This window comes from Passer domesticus, chromosome 20, assembly GCF_036417665.1.
Source record: "Passer domesticus isolate bPasDom1 chromosome 20, bPasDom1.hap1, whole genome shotgun sequence".
In the NCBI taxonomy this organism is placed as follows: domain Eukaryota; kingdom Metazoa; phylum Chordata; class Aves; order Passeriformes; family Passeridae; genus Passer; species Passer domesticus.
This window is the reverse complement of record NC_087493.1, coordinates 4,120,088-4,140,507: the sequence shown is the minus strand read 5'-3', so window position 1 is coordinate 4,140,507 and position 20,420 is coordinate 4,120,088. Positions and strand designations below refer to the sequence as shown.

General features: G+C 38.2%; 1 protein-coding gene across 8 annotated transcripts in view; it reads left to right on the top strand.

The window, feature by feature from the left end:
* The window catches only part of CEP112 (centrosomal protein 112), a 159,484-nt gene that overhangs the window by 17,531 nt on the left and 121,533 nt on the right, over positions 1-20,420 (top strand). For all 8 annotated transcript variants that reach the window (XM_064395729.1, XM_064395728.1, XM_064395727.1 and 5 more), the window contains exons 7-13: positions 1,208-1,255; positions 1,423-1,500; positions 12,975-13,061; positions 14,854-14,953; positions 16,124-16,242; positions 17,252-17,395; positions 20,005-20,159. In XM_064395729.1, the coding sequence (XP_064251799.1) occupies positions 1,208-1,255; positions 1,423-1,500; positions 12,975-13,061; positions 14,854-14,953; positions 16,124-16,242; positions 17,252-17,395; positions 20,005-20,159 (731 nt within the window). The remainder of the gene's footprint in view (positions 1-1,207; positions 1,256-1,422; positions 1,501-12,974; positions 13,062-14,853; positions 14,954-16,123; positions 16,243-17,251; positions 17,396-20,004; positions 20,160-20,420) is intronic.

Below are 20,420 nucleotides of genomic sequence, written 5' to 3'. Positions count from 1 at the left end.
TGTCAGTGGGTGCATCCTTCATTCCCTGGTGGCTGCCCATGGATTTAACTGCCGGCACGGGACACTTTGTGTGAAGGAAAGTTGAGTGTAATTGTTTTAGTAAACTCCCTGACAATTACTAGGTTATTGTTAAATTATTGGTTTCCTGATGCTTTCAGCTAATGCATTAAAATTCTGGATAACACCATTCATTGAAACTTGAATGTTTGTCTTAAATGTGTCTCCAACGACTTCTGGGTGAAATATGACAACTCAACGCCACACAGAAATCCTACATCACCTTTTGGGACAGGAAATGAATAATACTGTATCAAATTGAAATTTCAGAGGGATTAAGCCTCTTTTCCACTGATAAATTCAACACACAAATTTATTTCATGCTACTGCAGAAAGTGCAAGCATTTGATATATTTGCCATGCCTCGTAGATCAACCTAATCCTGCAACTTTTCTTTTTTTTTTTTAATGTGTATTGCAATCTCATTCATATTCCAGATCTCACTGCCACATTTTACAAGATTATACCCTTGAAAGCTTTTTTTTGGGCATTCTGCTTTCTCTGTGATGTGATGTTTGAGCCTCATCATCTGAGAAAATGAGAAAGATAGAGCTGTCTGATAGAGGAAGTGGGTTGGGAACAATGCTTTGTCTCCGGTTCTTAAAAATAGTGATTAAGAGAGCTGTTTTAATTATACAGCCATGTTAATGAATTATTTCCTTATGTTTTGTCTCTATAACTTACATGTGTGGCTATAGTTTCAATGCACCCAACTGTAATTTTTCAAAGGCACTAGATTTTAATCAGTACAATCTGTAAATATATTGTAGCTCTATACTGATTTCAATGAGAATTTAGGCAATAAAGTTGGAAATCTTTTGCATAAACTTATGTATGTAGCTGCCAAATATTTTATGATATGCACTGATGGAATTTTTGCAACCACAAGAGTTGGGAGGGAAAAAGTACAATTTTGGATCCATTTACATTATCAAAATTCCTGAGTAGATTTCCAACCAAATGATCTTTTAGGAAGATTTCTTATTTCTATAAGATTTAAAGCATGTTCTGTAAGATTTAAAGCATGTTTAAAGCATCTGTGGTTCTTTGAGTGATGCAGTTCCTGTGCTAAAAGTATGGTTTAGTTGTGGTGTCTTGGACTAAGTCAGACATTGTTGACCTGCTGAATTTTCTCTGCCTTGTTTTTCAGTTAGAAAACCCCAGATACCTGCGAGAAAAACGGGTGCCAATGACTGTGGTAGGTATTTCAATTCCCTTGATATTTCAAACAAACCTCTTGGAAAACCTTGGTAAACCAAGGGCAAACAAACCTCTGATGTTATTTTTAATCACTGGTCAGTATTGATTGTACTTGGATTTACTGGTTTTGACTTCATTGGTTTTTTTGAACTTTTTCCTCAATAGATGACACCTAAAATTGATCTTGGGCAGAGCAGCCGCTCTCGGTACCACCAGGCACTGCTTCGCACGCAGGAGAAAGAGGTAGGATCCTTTTCCTTGGAAATTGGGCATTAACAAGGAAGTTATTGTAGCAGAAAACCTCATGGAAGAGAAATCTGCTGAAGTGACAGGGCTTGTCATTAAATACTTCATGGATTTCCCAATTACTTAGGGAATAAAAAAGACTTTCTGAACATATTTACCGGTCCTTTGAAAGAAGTTTTAGTGGAGAGTTTGAATTCTAGGAATTTTCCAAATTAATAGAGGCAGTGAAACCTTTGATTTAGTGAAGACTTTTATTTGCTTTCTATATACCTCTCAAAATTAGCAGATTTTGACCTTATTTCTGATAGGATCTGCATTATTTCTGTATTTGGTTCATTGAGCTCAAATCCTCTTTTGGTCATACAGGGTTTTATTTTACTTCTTTGTAACTTTGTGAATTCCTGAGATTGCTGTCCAAGCTTGTCTGTCTAATTTTCTCACACCATGGTTTTTTGCTTTGAATATGTGTAAAAGTAAAATTTTGTGGTCATTTTCACCTTTTTCATGCTTTAAGGAAGTCGACTGCCTGAGATATTTTGTCACAAGCTGCTCATTTTATTTAACATGTTTCTTTGTTTGAAAGACAGTGAATTAATGGGCAGAAAAGGAAAATCAAGGTGCATTAGGAAAATGATTAATAGAACCCCAAACCAAACCAACCATTCATAAAAAAACAACAAAAAACCAAATCCAGCACTCTGCTCTGTCTTCAAAATTTCTGAATTCAGCCATATGCTCTTAGAAAATTGAGACAATGTACATAGTTCCCTACTATCCAGAAGGACCTAAACCCACAAAGTACCCCAAATATTATCTGAGTTGGGGAGGAAAGGGCATCATCAGCACAGCAGGAAAACATTCTTTCATTTCCTTGGTGTCTTATAAGGACACATGGATTGGAACTGCCCTAAAGTTACTTCCATGACAATTCAGAAAACATCTTTAGCAGAGATACAGAGGAGGGTACAATTGGTTGGCAGCTGCTTCAGTTGTTAATAAAAGGATGTGTATGAGATGTTTTGTGGTGCTACCTGGCTGCCTCACTCAATGCTCAAACAAGCAGCTGCACAATCCACGTGCCTTTCACTTTCTCTGCTCTGCTGTTGCCTGTTCCTCTGTAGTGACAATGTTCAAACCACCAGTGCCTCAGGATGAGGCAAGGTTTCATAAGATGTGAAAATAGCCCAAGAAATAAATAAATTGAAAGCACAGTGTTGTCATTTAAACAATATTTTCGAATTAAATAAACAGGAATGCATGCCAAGGAGCTACATAAAATACCCAGTTAATACTTTGCTAGTTCAGTGGAAAAATCCTCTAAGCCACACAGTAAAAAACCCAGGACTTTCTGCTAATGGTGCTCGACTGTGGGCTGGTTTGAACTGGAAAGGTTACAGACAGTGTTTCACAATCACCATGTGTGTGCTATTAACGAGAAAACTTAAATGTGTTTTCATCTTATTTTGTTTGTGAAGCTCAATTAGGAATAAAGTCTTTTTCATTTATAGAATGTGAATGTATTAACAGAGAAATGGTGCTGTACAAAAGGGTCCGGGGGAACCATTAACTGTTTTCAACCTCTTTGTAGTACAAGGGGAGAACATAAAATAGGATAACTGTGGGGTTTTTTGCTTTTAACCTTTAGACCTTTGTTCATAAAGCATTCCTGCACCTGTTTAGAGTCTGTAATGCTGAACACATGGCCATGAGCAGTGATAACCACATCACAGCCCTGCGAGAACGCCGATGTCATCAGGCAGCGGCTTTTAGTCAGCTCTTCCCCAAATACTTCTGACATGGATTAAACCATTTGGGAAATGGTCATTACTGGAAAATTGTGGGTTTAAACAAGGGAGATGCAACCCAACAGGAATAAATCCACGTTCAGCAGGACAGCAAAGCACGACAGATGGGATGATTGGCCTGTCTTGATAAAAAGGGAAAATGTCCCTTTGAACTTCACCTCTGGCCATCCTGTGTCACCCAGAGCTCCACGGGGCAGAGGAGGGGGAAAGGAAAAGTCTGATTTGTGATTTTTCAGAAAAACAGATTCAGTGCCATTGCTAAGATACAGGTTTGGAATTCTTCTGGAATGAGAAAATAAAATCGGCTATGTTAATAAACTGATGTCTTTTAACCTTTCTCAAACAGCTAGTTTATCTGATATATCACTGAGACATTCTGGTGTTTCTTTAAAGAAGTTCTCTTTCTTAATTTTTCATTTTGTCAGTCTTATTTATTCTTAGCATTTTTTCTCAGTTTCCTTCTGTTTCATTATTTTGTAAGCAAAGATATTTATTTATCTTATCTCAACAAAGGAAGTCTAAACAAATCAGAGGCATATTGGAAATAATTTTCACTTTTCAGTTGAAAGTTATACCTGAAGTAAATTTGGACTGAATTGTATACCAGCTCTTTATTTATTTTTCAGACAAGCTGGCAAGCTCAATGCTTTGTGCAATAATTTGTGAAGCTTCATCTGTCTGGGTTAACTGGGAACACTGAGTGTTTCCAATGTTTTTGTTGACTTTATCAGTCCTGTCACTCCTCTGTTTTGATTTTTGGGAATCCAGTGATAGCGCCTTTGGACACTGGAGCCACTGGTGCTTTTCCAGCCTCTTGTGTACTGAAGCAGCCCAGCCTGGATGGTCGTGCAGCTGGGGCAGGAGGAATTGTGGGGAGGGCAGGGGCTGGCTTTTCAGGAGAACACCTGCGGGACAGTTCCACCAGTTTGTCAGATGAGATAGGTGCTGTGAGATAACAGACAACACAGAGAATGGGAAGAAGACCTTTTTTTTTTTTTTTTCCCTGAAAATGCATCTTCATGGATCAAGGACCAGAAGTAAGATGAAAAAAGAAGAGTGTTTTATAGGTTTATGATTCAAGAAGTCTTATCTTTAGGATGCAGCCTTTTTAAAAAGCTATTTAGGACCTTCATCTTTGTAATCTTTATTTCTGTTTTTCTCCTTTTATTTTGGGAATGAGCACTCCCTTTTACTGCCTGACACAAATTTTGTTTATAAAGATCATCAAGCCATTTATATGGTTTTACTGCACCAGAAGTGTTGGGATCTAGTGATATATTTACATGAAGATAAAATCTGCAGTGCTGATACAGTTAAGTCATGGTCTGGCTAAAAGGGCTCTGGATTGAAGGTGTTGAAAGCAGCAGATTTACTGTGCTTCTCACTTATCTGGCAGGAGATTATAACTTGAAACAGAGCAAATTGCACGAGGGCTGTGATATGGATTTCCCCCAAGAGGGACCATACAGAGAATGTAGGGGAAGGAATGCAGGGAGGAAAGAAAGTTGTAAAACTCATGAGGGAGAGTGAATAACACTGGCTGGGTTAGCATGGAAAAGAGAAGGGAAAGAACATTTGAAGATAAGAGTCCCTGCAATTAGGAGATGGTGATCAGTGGCCATTGTCCTGCTGGGTTTGATTTCTTCCTCTTAATTGCCCTGTTCCACAGTGAAGTATTTAAATATATGAAATTCATGCCAAATATGAGCAATAAATGAACCCAATATGGAGACAGTAACCTAAAACAAGGGCTCTTGTAATTAACATTATTTTGTCTTTAGCTACATCATGGATTTTATATTTTTTCCTCATTAAAAAGAAATACTTTTGGTCATATCTTCCAAGGACAGTAAAAAAAATATCAGTATTGTTCTTTTGTGTAAGATACTGAATTAAATATGTGTGCTCATGTCTGTGTGTGTCTCTAGAGTTTAAATATTGGTGGATATAGAAACATCTGTGTATGGAATCAGGAGAGCTGGATGCAGCTCAAGGAACCTCCTTAGATGTGCTGGAGCTCTTTGTGCTTTTTAATAACAGGAGGAGAATGGTTTTGATGAACTCTCTGAAAGCACTTGAGTGGGCCCAAAAGCTGAGTCTTACAGTAACTGGAGCTTTGTGTGTTGGAATTTTTTTTCTTATTATTCCTCTGTTCTTCCAGTTCTCTTCCTTTGCTGTTCCCCTTATTTTGTCATCATGTTCACTGGGGGCTGTCCAAGCCATACTTCTGTTCATAAATGTCATGCTGATCTCCAAGGGTAAAGATTGTTAAGGTTTTTAATTCTGGTTTTTAATTCTTGTTAAAATGTAAGAACGTGTGTTGCTTACTGTTCACACAAGTGTGACCCATATGAGGGGGCCAGAAAAGGCAGATATGACATAATTATGCCTTTCATCGTGATTTTCACTTTTCTGCAACTTCTTTTTCTTATGACAACTTACTTCTGAAAACACTGTTTTATTTCCCCTTGAAAATATTCCAGGCAGTGACAGCAACTATTTTCTGGTTCATTTGAATTTTCTCCTTTTCTCCACAACCCCTGTGTCTGTTTTGAATGCAGGGTGTGATTTATATGGAGAATCCAGTTGTAAACTGATTCTCACCCCTGAGTAATCGTCCTGAGTATGAATCTGTTCGTTCATATTTAAAATCACAGCAATCTTGACTGCTGCTAACATAATTCCTGGCTGATTAATGTCCTGCTCCCAAAAACATGTGCAAGTTGTCCATTGTGTTCCTTGTGAGGAAGTCACATCCTGCCTTGCTTTGATAACTCTTCAGAATGTAATGTAATAAACCCCAAACCTTATTTTATTGCTAGGCTGGTGTGAGACACACCACACAGTGGATGTCAAGATGAGACATGTTTTCATAAACTGGCTGCTGATTTATAATTCTGATACCAGTCAGGCTGCTTGTGGAGATCTACATGTACATGTACAGTTATTTATTTTTTTATTTTTTTGCAATAGTTTGTGAACTATGTCTTTAATTATTGCACATATGGGCTGGAGACATTGAGAAAGATCAAAGGGGTAGGTTAGCAATTCAAACTAGTGTTTTAACCAGTAGAATGTCCAGATGGTTGCCAAGCAGCTGGGAATTAATCTTTTGCTGCATGATTAATCTCTGCCTCAAAGTGTGTCTCTCAAAAAAAAAAAAAAAAAGAGGAAGAAAGTTTGATTTCTTTTTTTTTCATGTATAGATCCTGATTTTTAAGGGAGAAAAGACATTGACTGGGAAAAGTAGGTGCTGTACACTGTTATTTCTACATGTTACAGTGGTGAAAAGAAGGTGGGAGTACAGTTTTGGTGGCTGCTTTAGGAGATATTGAAAGGAGTATAAAAAGTTCAGTAGCTGCTAAAATGCAGCATAAAAAAGGAATAACACTGAGGAGAAAAAGTCATTGTTGGTGACTCTGTATTCAGACTCATTCACTGGACTGGGCCCTGTGCAGAATTCCATGAAATTCTCAAGTGCTACCTTTCATTATATTCATATTTCACTAAATCCCTCTGAAACCTCTGTGATTCCTGCATGCTCATAGATTCAGCTGGGTTCAGTTCTCAGTGCTGGCAACTCAAGACACAGCTTGCTGCATTTTTGAGCTGTCTTTTCTTAAATTGCATTTAATACTGCTGTGGCTAAGCTGTCTTAATTTCTAAACATATACTGAACTTTTTTAGTCCTTGCTGATGTCAGTGTCTCCCACTGGTGGCAGACATTTGTTCCATGTGGAAGTGGGACCCTGCAAATAAAGCTGTTAAATAACAGGATATGTTGTAGTGCTAATATCCATGTTATGTTCATTGGCCAGAGAAAACATCTTTGAGAGCACAAATACCATCTCCACTTCTTACAGTTGTTGGGATACAGAGCTGGGTGCATTTCTGCTTCTCCTCCTCTCCTCTTCTTCTTCCCACCACCCCCAGCATGGAAATCCATGAAAAATACATTGTTCTCTCTTGAAAGAGCCTAATGACATTTACATATGAATAAGAACAATTGTCCATTCAATTATTTCTCTGTATCAAGCGTTTATTAATTTCAGTGTCATTTAAAAAGTCAGATTTTCCTTGATGAGGGAAGCTGGTAACATTTGATTTAGCACAAAACCTTTAATTTTTTAGTGGCTGTAAGAATGGGGCAATGTCGTATTAATTTTTTAATTAAGTGAATATCTAGTTTCCTATTAAAGAGTAATATGTAAACATATTGCAACTGGAAATAGCAATTGTATTGTTTTTGAAGAGTAAAGATACAAAGAAGGGTAGATATGTGGTGGGAATTATAAATGTTTGTTAGGTCAAATAATCCAGTCCAGATCATAAACATGGACTTTTGTGGAGGGACCTTTGAATCTGGGCAAAATGCCATGTTTATAAAGGGGCTTTTTACATTCTAATTTCTGGCTGTTCACTTGTTTAATGCTGTTTTTATTTCAGTCCATCTCTGGTTTCCTGAGCTCTTTGCAGCAGAGACTTTCCAAGACATTTATTTCACCTCAGTCATTGCATTGGATAAAAACATTGATGACATTCAATGCTGTAATTGGAGTGGTTAATGCTGCATTGTATCAAAATGTAGTTTTAATTTTGTTTATTTTCTGATATGGGAAGTGAACAGTATTTTTTCCACATCCTGTAAACTGAGTGCAAAGTTTTCAGCTATTCCATTTGAAAATGGAAGATTAGTTCCAGTATGATTAAAATTTACATTTACTGTAGAAACTTCTCTTCAAATATATTGTCATGAAATATAATTTTTTTCCTGTTTTTCACACCAGTGATTTTCTTTTAAATACCCTGAGTCTTTTTTGTAAAATGTGGAAAGTATTAATATACCTCAAAGCTAGTCTTAAAAATTTTTGAGGGTACAGTGTGATACAGAAATGACACAATGAGATCAGACAGCTTGTTAATGATCAAGTGAAATACACTGTTCCAAATTACCTTAGTCTGAAGTCAGTGTGTATTTATAATAAATCTTGACTGTTTTGCAAGTCCAGTCTCTTCTGTCTTGGCCTTCCTGTATGGTTTAAAACACTGTATAAATTATCAATATTTATTATTTTAACCCTGCATGTGAAAATTGAGTAAGCACAATTTGGTAGAAAGTTTGACTTGTTTGTTGATATTTTTTAAGAAACCTTTTTCTTCTGTGGAAATATCAAAGCTTTGTGTGCTGTGCACTGATTCCTTTTAGCAGCTGCAGAACACCAAGACAAATAACTTTTGTCGTGTACTGTAAGATACACAAGTCATTGTTCTGCATTGTTAGTTCTTACTTTGAAGTTCTCATTTATTGTTTACATCCTTCTCCCCCTTCCTCGCTTCCTCCCTCCCTCCCCCATATATTCATAGGCTTGGAAAAAAAAAAAAAAACAACAAAACCTGGCAAGCAACAAGTTCTGTTTTGTCAAATAGCCAAAACCCCCAATCTGATGGATGTTAAAGCTCCGAGATGTCCCCCCTGGCCTGAGGGTGAGCCCTGGAATGAAGACAAGTGGGCAGCAGTTCAGTGATTCATATTGCTAAGCCACTTATTGATTTGCTTTTAAGTCAGGTATTTCAATATTTCGACAAATTTCTGTAAATGGGGACAGGATAAATGTTTGTCCTCTGTCATGAAAAAAGGAGAGATCCCTTTTCCCCCCTCCCCTGGAGATTTATGACAGTTGCAGATGAGGCTGTGTCAGTTCAAGCCTGACAGTTATTAAATGTTCCTAACACCTGAGCTGTGCTGTGGGATCAGGACACTGGAACCCCCAAACCCCATTTTCAGATAACTATCTGCTGATTTTGATGGTGTTTTGTTTTTTTAAATGAGGAAGAAAGTGTGACTAGGCACATAAAAGCAGCTCTGTTGCTACCACCCTTCATGGCTTTAAATAACAGGGACAGCACAGATGTTTGACATCAGTATTGTTTACATGGCCTTAGGGTTTAATTGCCTCATTCTCTTTGTGAGGAGGATAAACAATGACAGAAATCCAAAGGAATGATGTTCAGCCAACAGCAATGGCTGCGTTTCATACATAGTTGCAAACCTCCCAACTATAGCTAAATATCTACACTTTTTTTTTCCTTGTCTGAATGGTAACATGCCATAAATTTCATATTCTCTGCTGCCTCCTAACTGGTGATAAAAGATATTAAAACCAACAAGCGCGAGCGCCGTAAATTGCATTAACAAAGTGAACAACTTAGAAAAGTTGGTTTTATCTGGTTTCTCCAAAACTTGTGGAGGTCTTGGTACTGCTGTAGGTTATTTTGTTTCTTAATATGTGTTTAATAAATAAAGTCAAGCTGAAGTGCAGAGGGCAGTGCGTGGAAGAGCAGCACATGCAGTTACCTTGAGCTGTTCCACAGGAAATTGGGACAAGCTGAGATTTGACATTTGGGATCTGCGGACAGGCTCCACCTCGGTTTGGTGTGGCTTTAATTTGAAAGATGTTCCTTGATTGAAATTAGTATTTAATGATGTGCTTCAGCTTTCAAATGGAAGGGGAGGCATTTCACTCCCAGCTGGGGAGAGCTGAGCCCTTTTACTTCCACCCCAGCCTTCATGAGATCACTGCACAAAACGTGTTTACATGACTCAATTTTGTATCGACGTATGCGGTGAGATTGGGAGTCTGCCTCAGAGAGAGGGTGGGTCAAAAAGCACATTTGGAAATGAAACCAGGCCTCCAGGCTTTGCTATAGGACGCTGTGGTGTTGTCCTCATGTTTGCTGGCTTCTCCAGCAGTTTTCCGCTCAACAAATTGCGTGTTGGATTTTTAAACTGATGTATCATTATTTTTACAGCAAATGCTCAAATTAACACTTCCATAAGTTATGATGAAGATCCATTGGAACCATGGATCATTACAAAATTTACATACTGTTGAAGATTTTTATTTTTTTACCAGCTATTCAGCACAAACACAGCTTTCCTCTCAACACTAGCTGAAAACTTCATGTGCACATCAACTATTGAATTTCAGTCACTTTAATATGGGACTTCTCACATTTCTTTATATAAAATTATAAAATTTTATCTCAGATTGTGGAGCTGAAGATTGTGTGAGCAAAGCAATGATTCCTAACAATTAGGAAAGTTGTGGATGAAGCACATGGGGCAGAAAAGTGCCTGGGATGCTGAAACTTCATTAAGTTTATAGAAATTGAAGACCTTGAGTACTTTTCAAGGTGTCCCCTTTTTAGTTCTCACCTGATGAGGAGTTGGACTTTGTGACTTTTCACCTATTTTTTTATTAATTTATTTCTCATATTCAGAGGAAAAGCAACCTACTGTGTTATTACAGTGGTTGCATTCATTAAGGACTTATTTCTGTATCTTGGACACATTTTTCCAGTTGTTTGCTTGCAATTAGCTGTCCTTTTTGGAAAGCAGTCCCAGAACTGTGACATTTGAAGAGATGGCTGTTCTGGTGGAAGGGGTGTAATGAATTAATGAGCTAAAATTGATGGGAACTGGTGCAAGTGCAAGGGCGGTGCTAAGGGGAAGATTAATGAGAATCAGGAACCAGCTTCAAGTACAGGGAGTTCTGTTGTCAGCCTGGGGGAAAACATCTTGTGGCTGAGAACAAACAGGAGCACTTGAAGATTATGTATGTCCATCTTTAATCTGAGTGAAATTCCCGATTTTGATTTATTTTTGTATGATTTTAGTGTACAGAATCATAAAACCTAGACCAGCTCTCAGCTGATACAAACCACCAAGGATTCATTTCCATCAGCTGAGGCATTCTGACACTATTAATGAGTTTTAAATGTAATTTGTGTGGATTTAGTAGCTGTGTGAGGGCAGTAGCTCTACCTCAGTCATTCATAAGCTTTTAATGTAATTCAAGTAGATTGGAGTCGCTTTCATATTTAGTTTCTGGTATTTGTGTTTTTACCTTCATATTTATTTATGGCATGTTCACAAGCTGTCTATCTGGAAGTGGATTACTGTGCTCTTTTTATTAAATCAACACTTATTCATCACCTGGTACTAAGATTTTCTTCTGTAATGTCACTTTGTTGCAGCAATATATGCATATATTTCTTTTCATATATACATATGTGTAGATTTCATGGATAGAAGATGCACTTTTATCATAATGCTTATTTTGGGAAGATAAAAGTGTTGGCTGACAGCTGGGAATATGATTTATTTTCTTTGGATTAATTGTCAACCTAATTTTTTTTCCTCCTCCATTAATTTGCATAAATCTATATGCAAACAGTTGGGAGATGGATTTCTTTATCTGTGGTGTAATGAGTGGTTGTTGGGTACAACTCATCAGTTGATGAGTTCAGAAAATGAAACAATTTTCTCTGCTCTTCCTTCTCTTTTCTATTCTTGAAGAGCCTTCTGTGTTTCCTGCAGAGGATTTTTGAGTTGAGTTGGGTTTTTGTAACTCACATTTTCAAGTCATGATAATGTTGTGATGTTTTCAAGTCCCAACAAACCTGTAAGACAAATGAGTCATATAAAAAATGAACAATTTGTACTGTGTTTAGGGTTGGCCTTTGTGAGATAAAGACTCATGCTTGAATGGCAACTTTTGATTAGTCAAGGGCATGGAAAATAAAGGCAGAATGAATAATGCTGTTAATTCCCGTGGAGTTTGTGAGTTGGGATATTACAAGTCAGGTTCTGAGTTGAGCTGAATAAAAGTGTGAGAGCTGGAAGTGGCTGGATGATGATGGGAGTGCAGCGTCCAGCCTCAAGGTGGGGGGACCTGAGCACCAAAAGTCAAACACAGAGTTTTCTGTTGGCCAAAGACCACTTAGAGTCATCTCCTGGAGGGGGTTTGCTGCTCCTTTTCTAAAGTGAGGGGGATCAGGGTCTGTCCTCTGGAAAAGCTTTTCAGGCTTTGCTTTCTGAACAGTGACTGTTAATCAGAGTAGGAGTGGAACAGCCTGAGTCTGAACTCAAGGTGTCACTTTTGGTTTCTGGAAAAGCCTGAGAGGCTGAAATTCCTCTCATAGCTGTCCTGAAGACCTCCTTTAACGGCGTACTCAAAACATGCCAGAGATTAAAAAATACTTGAAAGATGGAAACTTAGACTGAGTAAGAATTGGCAGTGTGTTTTTGTGTTGGAGGGGTTCAAGTACAGCTTTGAACAAACACAGGCAGAACAGGAAATGTATTTCAGTGATCCAATCCTTAATCCCATCATAAGTCACCTTTAAAAGGAAATGTGTTTATAATGTAAACTCCGTGAATAATAGAAAACAAACAAAAACAAACCTGCATCTGGGCTAAAGGACATTCTTTGTGTAAATGTAACACCTGCCTGAAGAAATGAAAATGAGTTTACCAAACTTGGTATATTAACAGAAATATTAAAGTTTTATTCCTAAGTGTTTATTTAAATTAAGGATGATAACTTGTTCTGGGCAGTAGCAGTTGTATTTATTGCCAACTCAAACATCCTACAAATCCATTTTTCTGAAGAAATGTTGTAGGATGACATCTTCGGTAACAATTGTATCGAATAAATATGAAAATATTGAGAAACTTGTATAGATTTTTTCATAAGATTTCTTTGTTGGTGACTTCCCATTGCCTTCTGAAAGATAAATGAATTATTAAAAAGTTATGAAAAGGTCATTGGTGTAATTTATTCTTTCTTTAAATCATGTATCTATTCTGTTTTGTTTTTAAAGCTGGAATTGAAAATGAAAATAGCAGAAGGTAAATTTCATGAAGAAAAACTGAAATTACAACAGAAGCATGATGCTGATGTTCAAAAGGTAAGAAGTGTTTGTACTTTTTTCCAAAAGCAGTGTATTAAACAATAATAGAGACTATGATTATCATAAATATTTATCAGTTGTTCTTTAGCTTCTTCACAATTGCAATTAATGTTCAGTGGAAGTCAAATTGTAGGTAACACTTGGCATAAACTGAGAGGAATGCAGAATATTTCACTGAGGAAGGAGAAGGCACTGCAGAAAGGAGATGAAAATACAAGGCAATTTGTTTGTTAGAACAAGACAACCTATTTTACCAGCATAACAGCTTCTGTGGGAAATCATAAACTCGTGATTTTTCTGTTAAAGAGAAAACATTTGTGTTAGAGAAGAATGTGAACAAAATTAATTTTTCATGGACAAAATGCAAAATACAACAGTAGGAAAACCCACAGATATATCACATGCATTCAGGCTCATCCCGCAGCAGTGCTTGCTGTCCCCTCTCTCCTTTGGCACTGTCTTAGAGCAGAGGCAGGTCACCAATCACCCCTGGATTTATGTTGCTGCATTTTTAAAGTTCATGTTCTCTGAATTCTTGCGGCACTAACACAGCTCCAGCTCTCTGGGTTTGCTTTGCAGTGTCACATAACAGCCCTCCTGGGAGGATTCTACCCACCCCAAATCACACTGTTACTTTCAATCCCACGTTTTTGGGGTGGGGTGAAGTCCTGGGAGATGCCAGGTGCCCTGGCAGGGCTCTGATCCCGGGGACGGAGCGGGAATCCCGGTCCCGGCGGCGCTGATCCCGCTCTGAGCTCGGCATCACTCGCTGCCTCTGCTTTGTTTCCTAAAGACTGAGTCACAGCCTTGGAGGAAGCTGGTCGACACAACTCTGTGACACATCAAAGCCTCCTGAGAGGATGTTAATATTTGGTCAGGTGCATATTTGGCTCATCTGTTCTCAAGGCCTTGGAGCAGAAGCGGTGAGCAAAGCTGAGAGTCTAAAGGAAACAGCTTTGTGAGAATAAGAAATAGTTTAAATGCTTTCTCATCCCTTGAGTTGTCATCCCTTCCTAATTGATGTTAGAATTCCGTCTTTTGAAGTCGTTTAATAACGTTGGATATTTTAGAAAAGGTTAAATAGTGTTGTATTAATCTTTAAAGACACAAAACGTTTATTGCAGATGGAGTAATATTGTTTTAAGATGAAAGCTTCTGTTTGATAAGAGATTTGGGGCACTGTTATAAAATTTCTGCGACTTTAATCTTTATCTTAAACACAAAGTTTAAATTAAAATACTATCTCAAAGTGTGCAAATATTCAAGCTTTTTTATTTCCAAACTCAGCTTGTACAGAAATGTGGGTGTAGTTACCCTCCTATTCCAGTCCATTGTTCCTTAGGATCCATGTGAGGAATTTCAATTGGTGAAGCACAAAAGACTGTAATGAAGTTCACCAACTTATTTAAATATTTCTTGAATCTGCAGAGAATTTTAGATGCTTTAAAATACTATTAGGCAACATATGTATGGAAATCTTTTCTATTTGCAGCAATAGTAGCATGAAACTTCCAAACTCAACAAAAGCAGCGCTGGGTTTGCCCTGGTTTAAAGGAAAACAAAAAAACTCATCTTAAAACATGAAACTGCTTTTTAATCTTCTTTTTCCTACATTTGTCTAAACCAGTTCTTTGCTTATGGCTTGACAGTTGTAGGTGGAAAAATTATTTAGGTTCAATCACTTAATCCTGCATGACTGAGGACTTCTTGCAGACCAGGTATCTTGTGCACTGGTTATAGTTTGGAATTTTTTGGACTTATGTTAAAATATTCTGAGTTTTCTCTGCAGATTTTGGATAGAAAGAATGATGAAATAGATGTGCTGAAGTCCACCTACCTAAAGAAACAAAAGGAGTCTGAGGATATGATAAGAAAACTGGAGAAAAAAGGTGATTTTTATCCTCGTGGTTGTCTGCTGTGTGGTGATATTATTGTACTGCATTCATTTGTGGCTGTGGGCTTGCGTGCTCCTTCTACAGTCATCCCTTTCTTCATCATTTGCAACTCTTGATTTAATTTTTTCCTTTGGATTCTGAGATTCTTGTTCAGTTGTCTCTGCTGTTCCAACCCAAGTGTTCCAAGAGGCCTGTGATCTATTACACTGAACACAGGTTTTATGAGCGTCACCAAAAAAAGTTTCTTTGATGCCACTGAAATATTTTGGCCACTTATTTCCATTTTTTTTGGACTTTCTGGCTCAAAGTTCATTTTTTTATACATACAGTACATTTTAATCAAACCACAGTGGGTTATTTTTAAGACTGTTGTGGCAGGAGATTTCAAACATGAGTACTCTTGAGTGTGTCACGAGTACAAAACTCACCCTCAGAGTGGCTTGTCCGCAGTTTTTCAGTGTTAGCTTCTTTCAGAATTCCTTGGAGTCCATTCACACTATGGACTAAACCACACTAGAAAATAATACAGGAGTTTGGTAATCTATGGACAAAAAGGAAAAGTGTTCCATGTGCTTTGTTTCCTGCTCCTTGGGAAAGTAATTTATCCAACAAGGGATGTTGGGCTTCTCTCTGTGGGCTGGTGGTTGCTCTTGGCTGGAACAGGTTGAATTGGAGTTGCCCACACTGTTCCAGCTAATGAAAATCCTCAAAACAAAGTGAAAGTATGAATATGGACCCCATTTTTCCACTAATGATGATGCCATCACTTGCAATTTAAGTTGGGGAATTTCATTTTCATGTGTATCTTGGGCATTCAACCTTCACAAGAACGTTTTCTCTTAAGGATGCTCATAAAATCAGGTTAAAATAACCATTTTCTTGAGGTTATACAGAGTTTTGCTGATGTATATTTACTCCTTCAGGAAGCAAAACTCTCTCTCTGAGATATCCTGTAAACAGAGCAGAAAAGAGAGAACACCTTGTAATGACACAGAATTTAAGAGCTACATCTTAAAGCAGCACATGCATTAAGTATTTAAGAGCTAAAAACTATCAGAAAGCCAGGTCAGTTGGAAAACTGACATAAACTGAGTGTATCTACTGCCAACACTGAAAAATCCCGAAGGTCTTGAATGGTTGTTTATTTTATTCCATTCTTAACAGTTCAGACCCTTGTTCGTGAGTCCCAAGTTGTGAGAGAAGCCAAAGAGCAGCAGATTGTGGAGCTGAAGAAGATGTGTGAGCAAACCAATGATTGCCTGAACAATGAGTGGGAGAAAAGGGTAATGAAGAATATTTCCCTCCTTTGACAGACTCCTGCAGTGTTTATCTGGGATAATACATTTTGTCACTCAAAAAAATAAATATAGAGAATATGTTTTAGGGGTGGTTTTTGTGCTGATTTTATTTTTTCCTGAAGTAATCAAGACTCTTTTTGCTGATTCTTTTGCACCCAGCTGGTCACCCTGTTCCTGGGGTTCATCTGGCCTCCTGGCAGGTCTCTGGATCTGTTAGGGAAGTGTTTATTTCTGGTTGACCTGACATGGAATTTTAATCTGGATAAACCTGCTGCTACCTGCTGTCACGGTGATTCCTTTGAACTCTTAGTCTTGCAATGGGTCATGAATTCTTCAATATTTTTATTTATTATTCAACCCAAGACAGCAGCAAAGCAAAGGGAAGAGCATGTTTATTGTGAGACAGTGTCACCTTTGTCCAGATTATTGTCAGTATTTGTCTTGTTTCCCCCTCTCAGGAGAGAGAGGGTCACGGAAAGGACAAACCCACCTCTCTTCATGAAGTTTGCTGTACAATTTAATTTTTTGTTGCCCTGCATGTAGAAATGAAGTTGGATTTAATTCTTGCTTTCCTAAAGGCAAGACACAATCATAAACCATAAATTGTCCTTTGTGATGAAGATCTTGAGGCTCCAGTGTTGGGTGGTTTTTTTTGTTTGGGTTTTTTTCTTTTTCATAGAATCCCAGACTGGTTTGTGTTGGAAGGGACTTTAAAGCTCATCCAGTGCCATCCCCTGCCATGGTTAGGGACACCTTCCACTGTCCCAGGCTGCTCCAAGCCCTGTCCAGCCTGGCCTTGGGCACCTCCAGGGATCCAGGGGCAGCCACAATTTTTTAAATTTTTTTTTTAGAGAAACTCTATTTTTTCAGAGAGAACAGAAGTGTGAATACTTGGGCTTTTCACTGATTCTACTCACATGTTATAATAATTGAACTCTTCTCAGTGCTAGTTGTAGATGCCATTGGTTCCTTTGTGCCTGTTTTTCTGGTGCAGCTCCACGATGCCGTGGCTGAGATGGAGAAGGAGAAGTTCAACATCCGGAAGAAGCACACAGAAGATATGCAGGAGCTGCTGGAGGAGACCAACGCCCGGCTGGCCAAGATGGAGGAGGAGTATTTGCAGCAGACACAGTCAACTGTAGGTTTGGTTCTGAACCTCTCACGACAGCAAGTGTCTCTTAAAATGTTAAATTCCATTTGTTTGGGTTCAGGTGGATTGGAAGTGCCCAAGGCCAGGTTGGATGGAATTGTATTTGCAGGGATCCCCGTGGCAGGGAGGAATGATGAATGTGACTCCATGTTCTCAGAAGGCTGATTTATTATTTTATGATACTATATTATATTAAAGAATACTAAACTACACTATACTATACTAAAGAATACAGAAAAGATACTCCCTCAATGCTAAAAGATGATAATGAAAACTGGTGACTCTCTCCAGAGTCTGACACAGCCTGGCCCTGATTGGCCAAAGAGTGAAAACAACTCACAGCAGAGCCCAATGAAACAATCACCTGTGGGTGAACGATCTCCAACCACATTCCAAAGGAGCAAAACACAGGAGAAGCAAATGAGAGAAGAATTGTTTTCCTTTTTCTCTGAGGCTTCTCAGCTTCCCAGGAGAAAATCCTGGGCAAAGGGATTTTTCCAGAGAATGTGAATGTGACAGAATAGGGCTTGGAGCAACGTGGGATGGTGGAAGGTGTCCCTGCCCATGGCAGGGCTGCAATCAGATGGTTTTGAAGGTCCTTCTCAACCAAACCATTCCATGATTCTGTTTTTCATGCACATACATCCTTACTTTCAATGGTGCAATGCAGTTGTTCTCTCCTGGGAGAGGGCACTGTCCTGGCAGCCAGTCCAACCAAGGATTTTATTCCCCAGATAAAATTAAGCAAGGCACAGCCCGTCAATCAATGTTACACTGATATCTTAGAATCAGTCCTCAATTATAAATATTTGATTCAAGTTAGCAGAACTTTTGTCTTTGTCAGGTTTGTAGACCATTTATATATTGCATCTATTTTCATAGAAACGTGATTTTTTTACTCACCCACCTCCTCTTTGAGCAAATGCTTCTGTTAGATGAAAGATGACATTAAAAGAATTTTAAAATAAGTATTGATTATTCTAATTTATTTCATTTCTTTTTTAAAGTAATTATAAGCATGTAATTAGGTATAATCTGGATTTTGTGCCTGTTATATAAATGATGCAAAAAGCAAAAAAATTAACAAGTACCCTCAAAAAATCATCCTGTACTTTTCATCAGGATGAAGTATGAGGAAAATTGAATGAGTGAAAAGACAATGTCAAACAAAATTTATTCCTTTATTAATGAATGTTGAATTTAAAAATTAACATTCAGATCATGTCATAGGTAACAGTAAATACAGAGAAAAATGGACACAGTCTGTCAGCAAGATTGAATTTAAGAACCATCAAAACTAGACAGATCTTGCCGAGCAGCTTCTGATTTAATAATTAAACAAGGTAGAGTTCAAGGCAGGGCTTAAGATGAAAGACTAGACTGTCACTGGAAATTAGTTTTCTTTTTTTCTCTCTCTCCTGATTTTTAAATTTTTTTTCTGTTGGTATTTCAGAGTTTCCCTGTTCAGAGTTTCATGTTGTCAGGAATGCCAGTGCTGTTAGCAGGTGGAATTGGCTGAACAGTTTCATTAATGCCATAGAGCTGATAAGGAGGGGCTTGTACCCTGAACAAGGATGAACTTCCTTGAGGGACATGGGGCCAGCCAGGAATTATATTCAGTGGTATATTAAAAATTACTCCTTTTTTAATTATTAAAAAAAAAAACCCCAAGCACAAAGCCCCAGAAAACCACAAAACAAACAAAACCCCCAAGCCCCCAAAGCAAACAACCCTCTGGCCCCAGAAAACCAAGCCCACAGTGAGCAGCTTGGCACAAATGGAGAATTTTGCTGTGCTGTGGCTGTGAAATCTCTGTGGCCACTTGCCAGAGCTCAGGTGGCCATTCAGGTGATGTCTCTGGGTGAGGTTTGTGCATTGGCTCAGGTTCATGTCACCTCTAGTAACAGTCAGGGCAGAGCCTGCACAGGGCAGATAGTTAGGAATGGGTGAAATTTCTGTTCCACTTCCCTCATCTTCGGGCCTTTGTTAATATAAAAATAATTCTGATACCTACTCTGTGTCTGGTTTTCTGACCCCATCCTCCTGAGGAGTTGTTCCCTCATTTCCCTGCATATTACCACAAATACAGGGAAGAAGGGGAAGGCCTAGAGTAGTCCCATGCTACCTGCCTGTCCTTACTTTGTTAATTTTTAGATTAGTTTATATTGTGAGATGAAGTTCCAGGAAAAAAATACAACTTTTGAGAGATGCTTGCAATTTACTGAAAGTTACTGCAGTGAGATTTCTGGAAAATCTAAAAATGCTTTGTATATATTATCATCCATTGTGGTTTTCCATTGAAATATTGTTTTCTCTCCCATTTTAAAGGCTTTGTAATTTAGAAATCAGTTGCATATGCTGTTCTGTGTATAGGAGAAAGAGATGTCACTTTGAGGGGGAATAAACACTCCCATTTTGAAGATATATTTATTTTTATATACAGTATAGAATTTACTGTCATGATTGATGACAGCTTTGCCATTGTAACTCTTGTGTCTGCATCGCCAGAGAAACTCATTGCTCAAGGCTGCTGAATAACAACTGGGGTGTTCCCTCATTGATGCTGGGCTTTTCTCACTAATTCTCTATTCTTCTAGAACGAGACTGTCCAAAAGCTGGGGGCCCGTGTGCAGCAGTTGACTGTTGAGGCTGAAAATAGTAATTTACAACGTCAGAAATTATCTCAGGAGAAGACTGAGGTAGAACTGCGCTACCAGGAGGTCTGCTCCCAACTTGAGGAGCTGAAAGAAAGGTAATTCAATAACAATTGCTGCTTAAACTTTTAAGAATATGGAATTTCCAGAAGCAAACAGTATTAATTTTGTTCCAGCAACACACTGCATGGCATTTGACATTAGAAAACTCTCATGAAAATATATTAATTGGTGTCAAACTCATTTAAAGTGACCCAAACCACCACCTTGAGGAGTGTCTTACCTTTCCATTATTTATGAGCAGCTCATTCTGTGACAAGAGCACGTGGCAGACGTGCAGACTCCGTGGAATTGATACT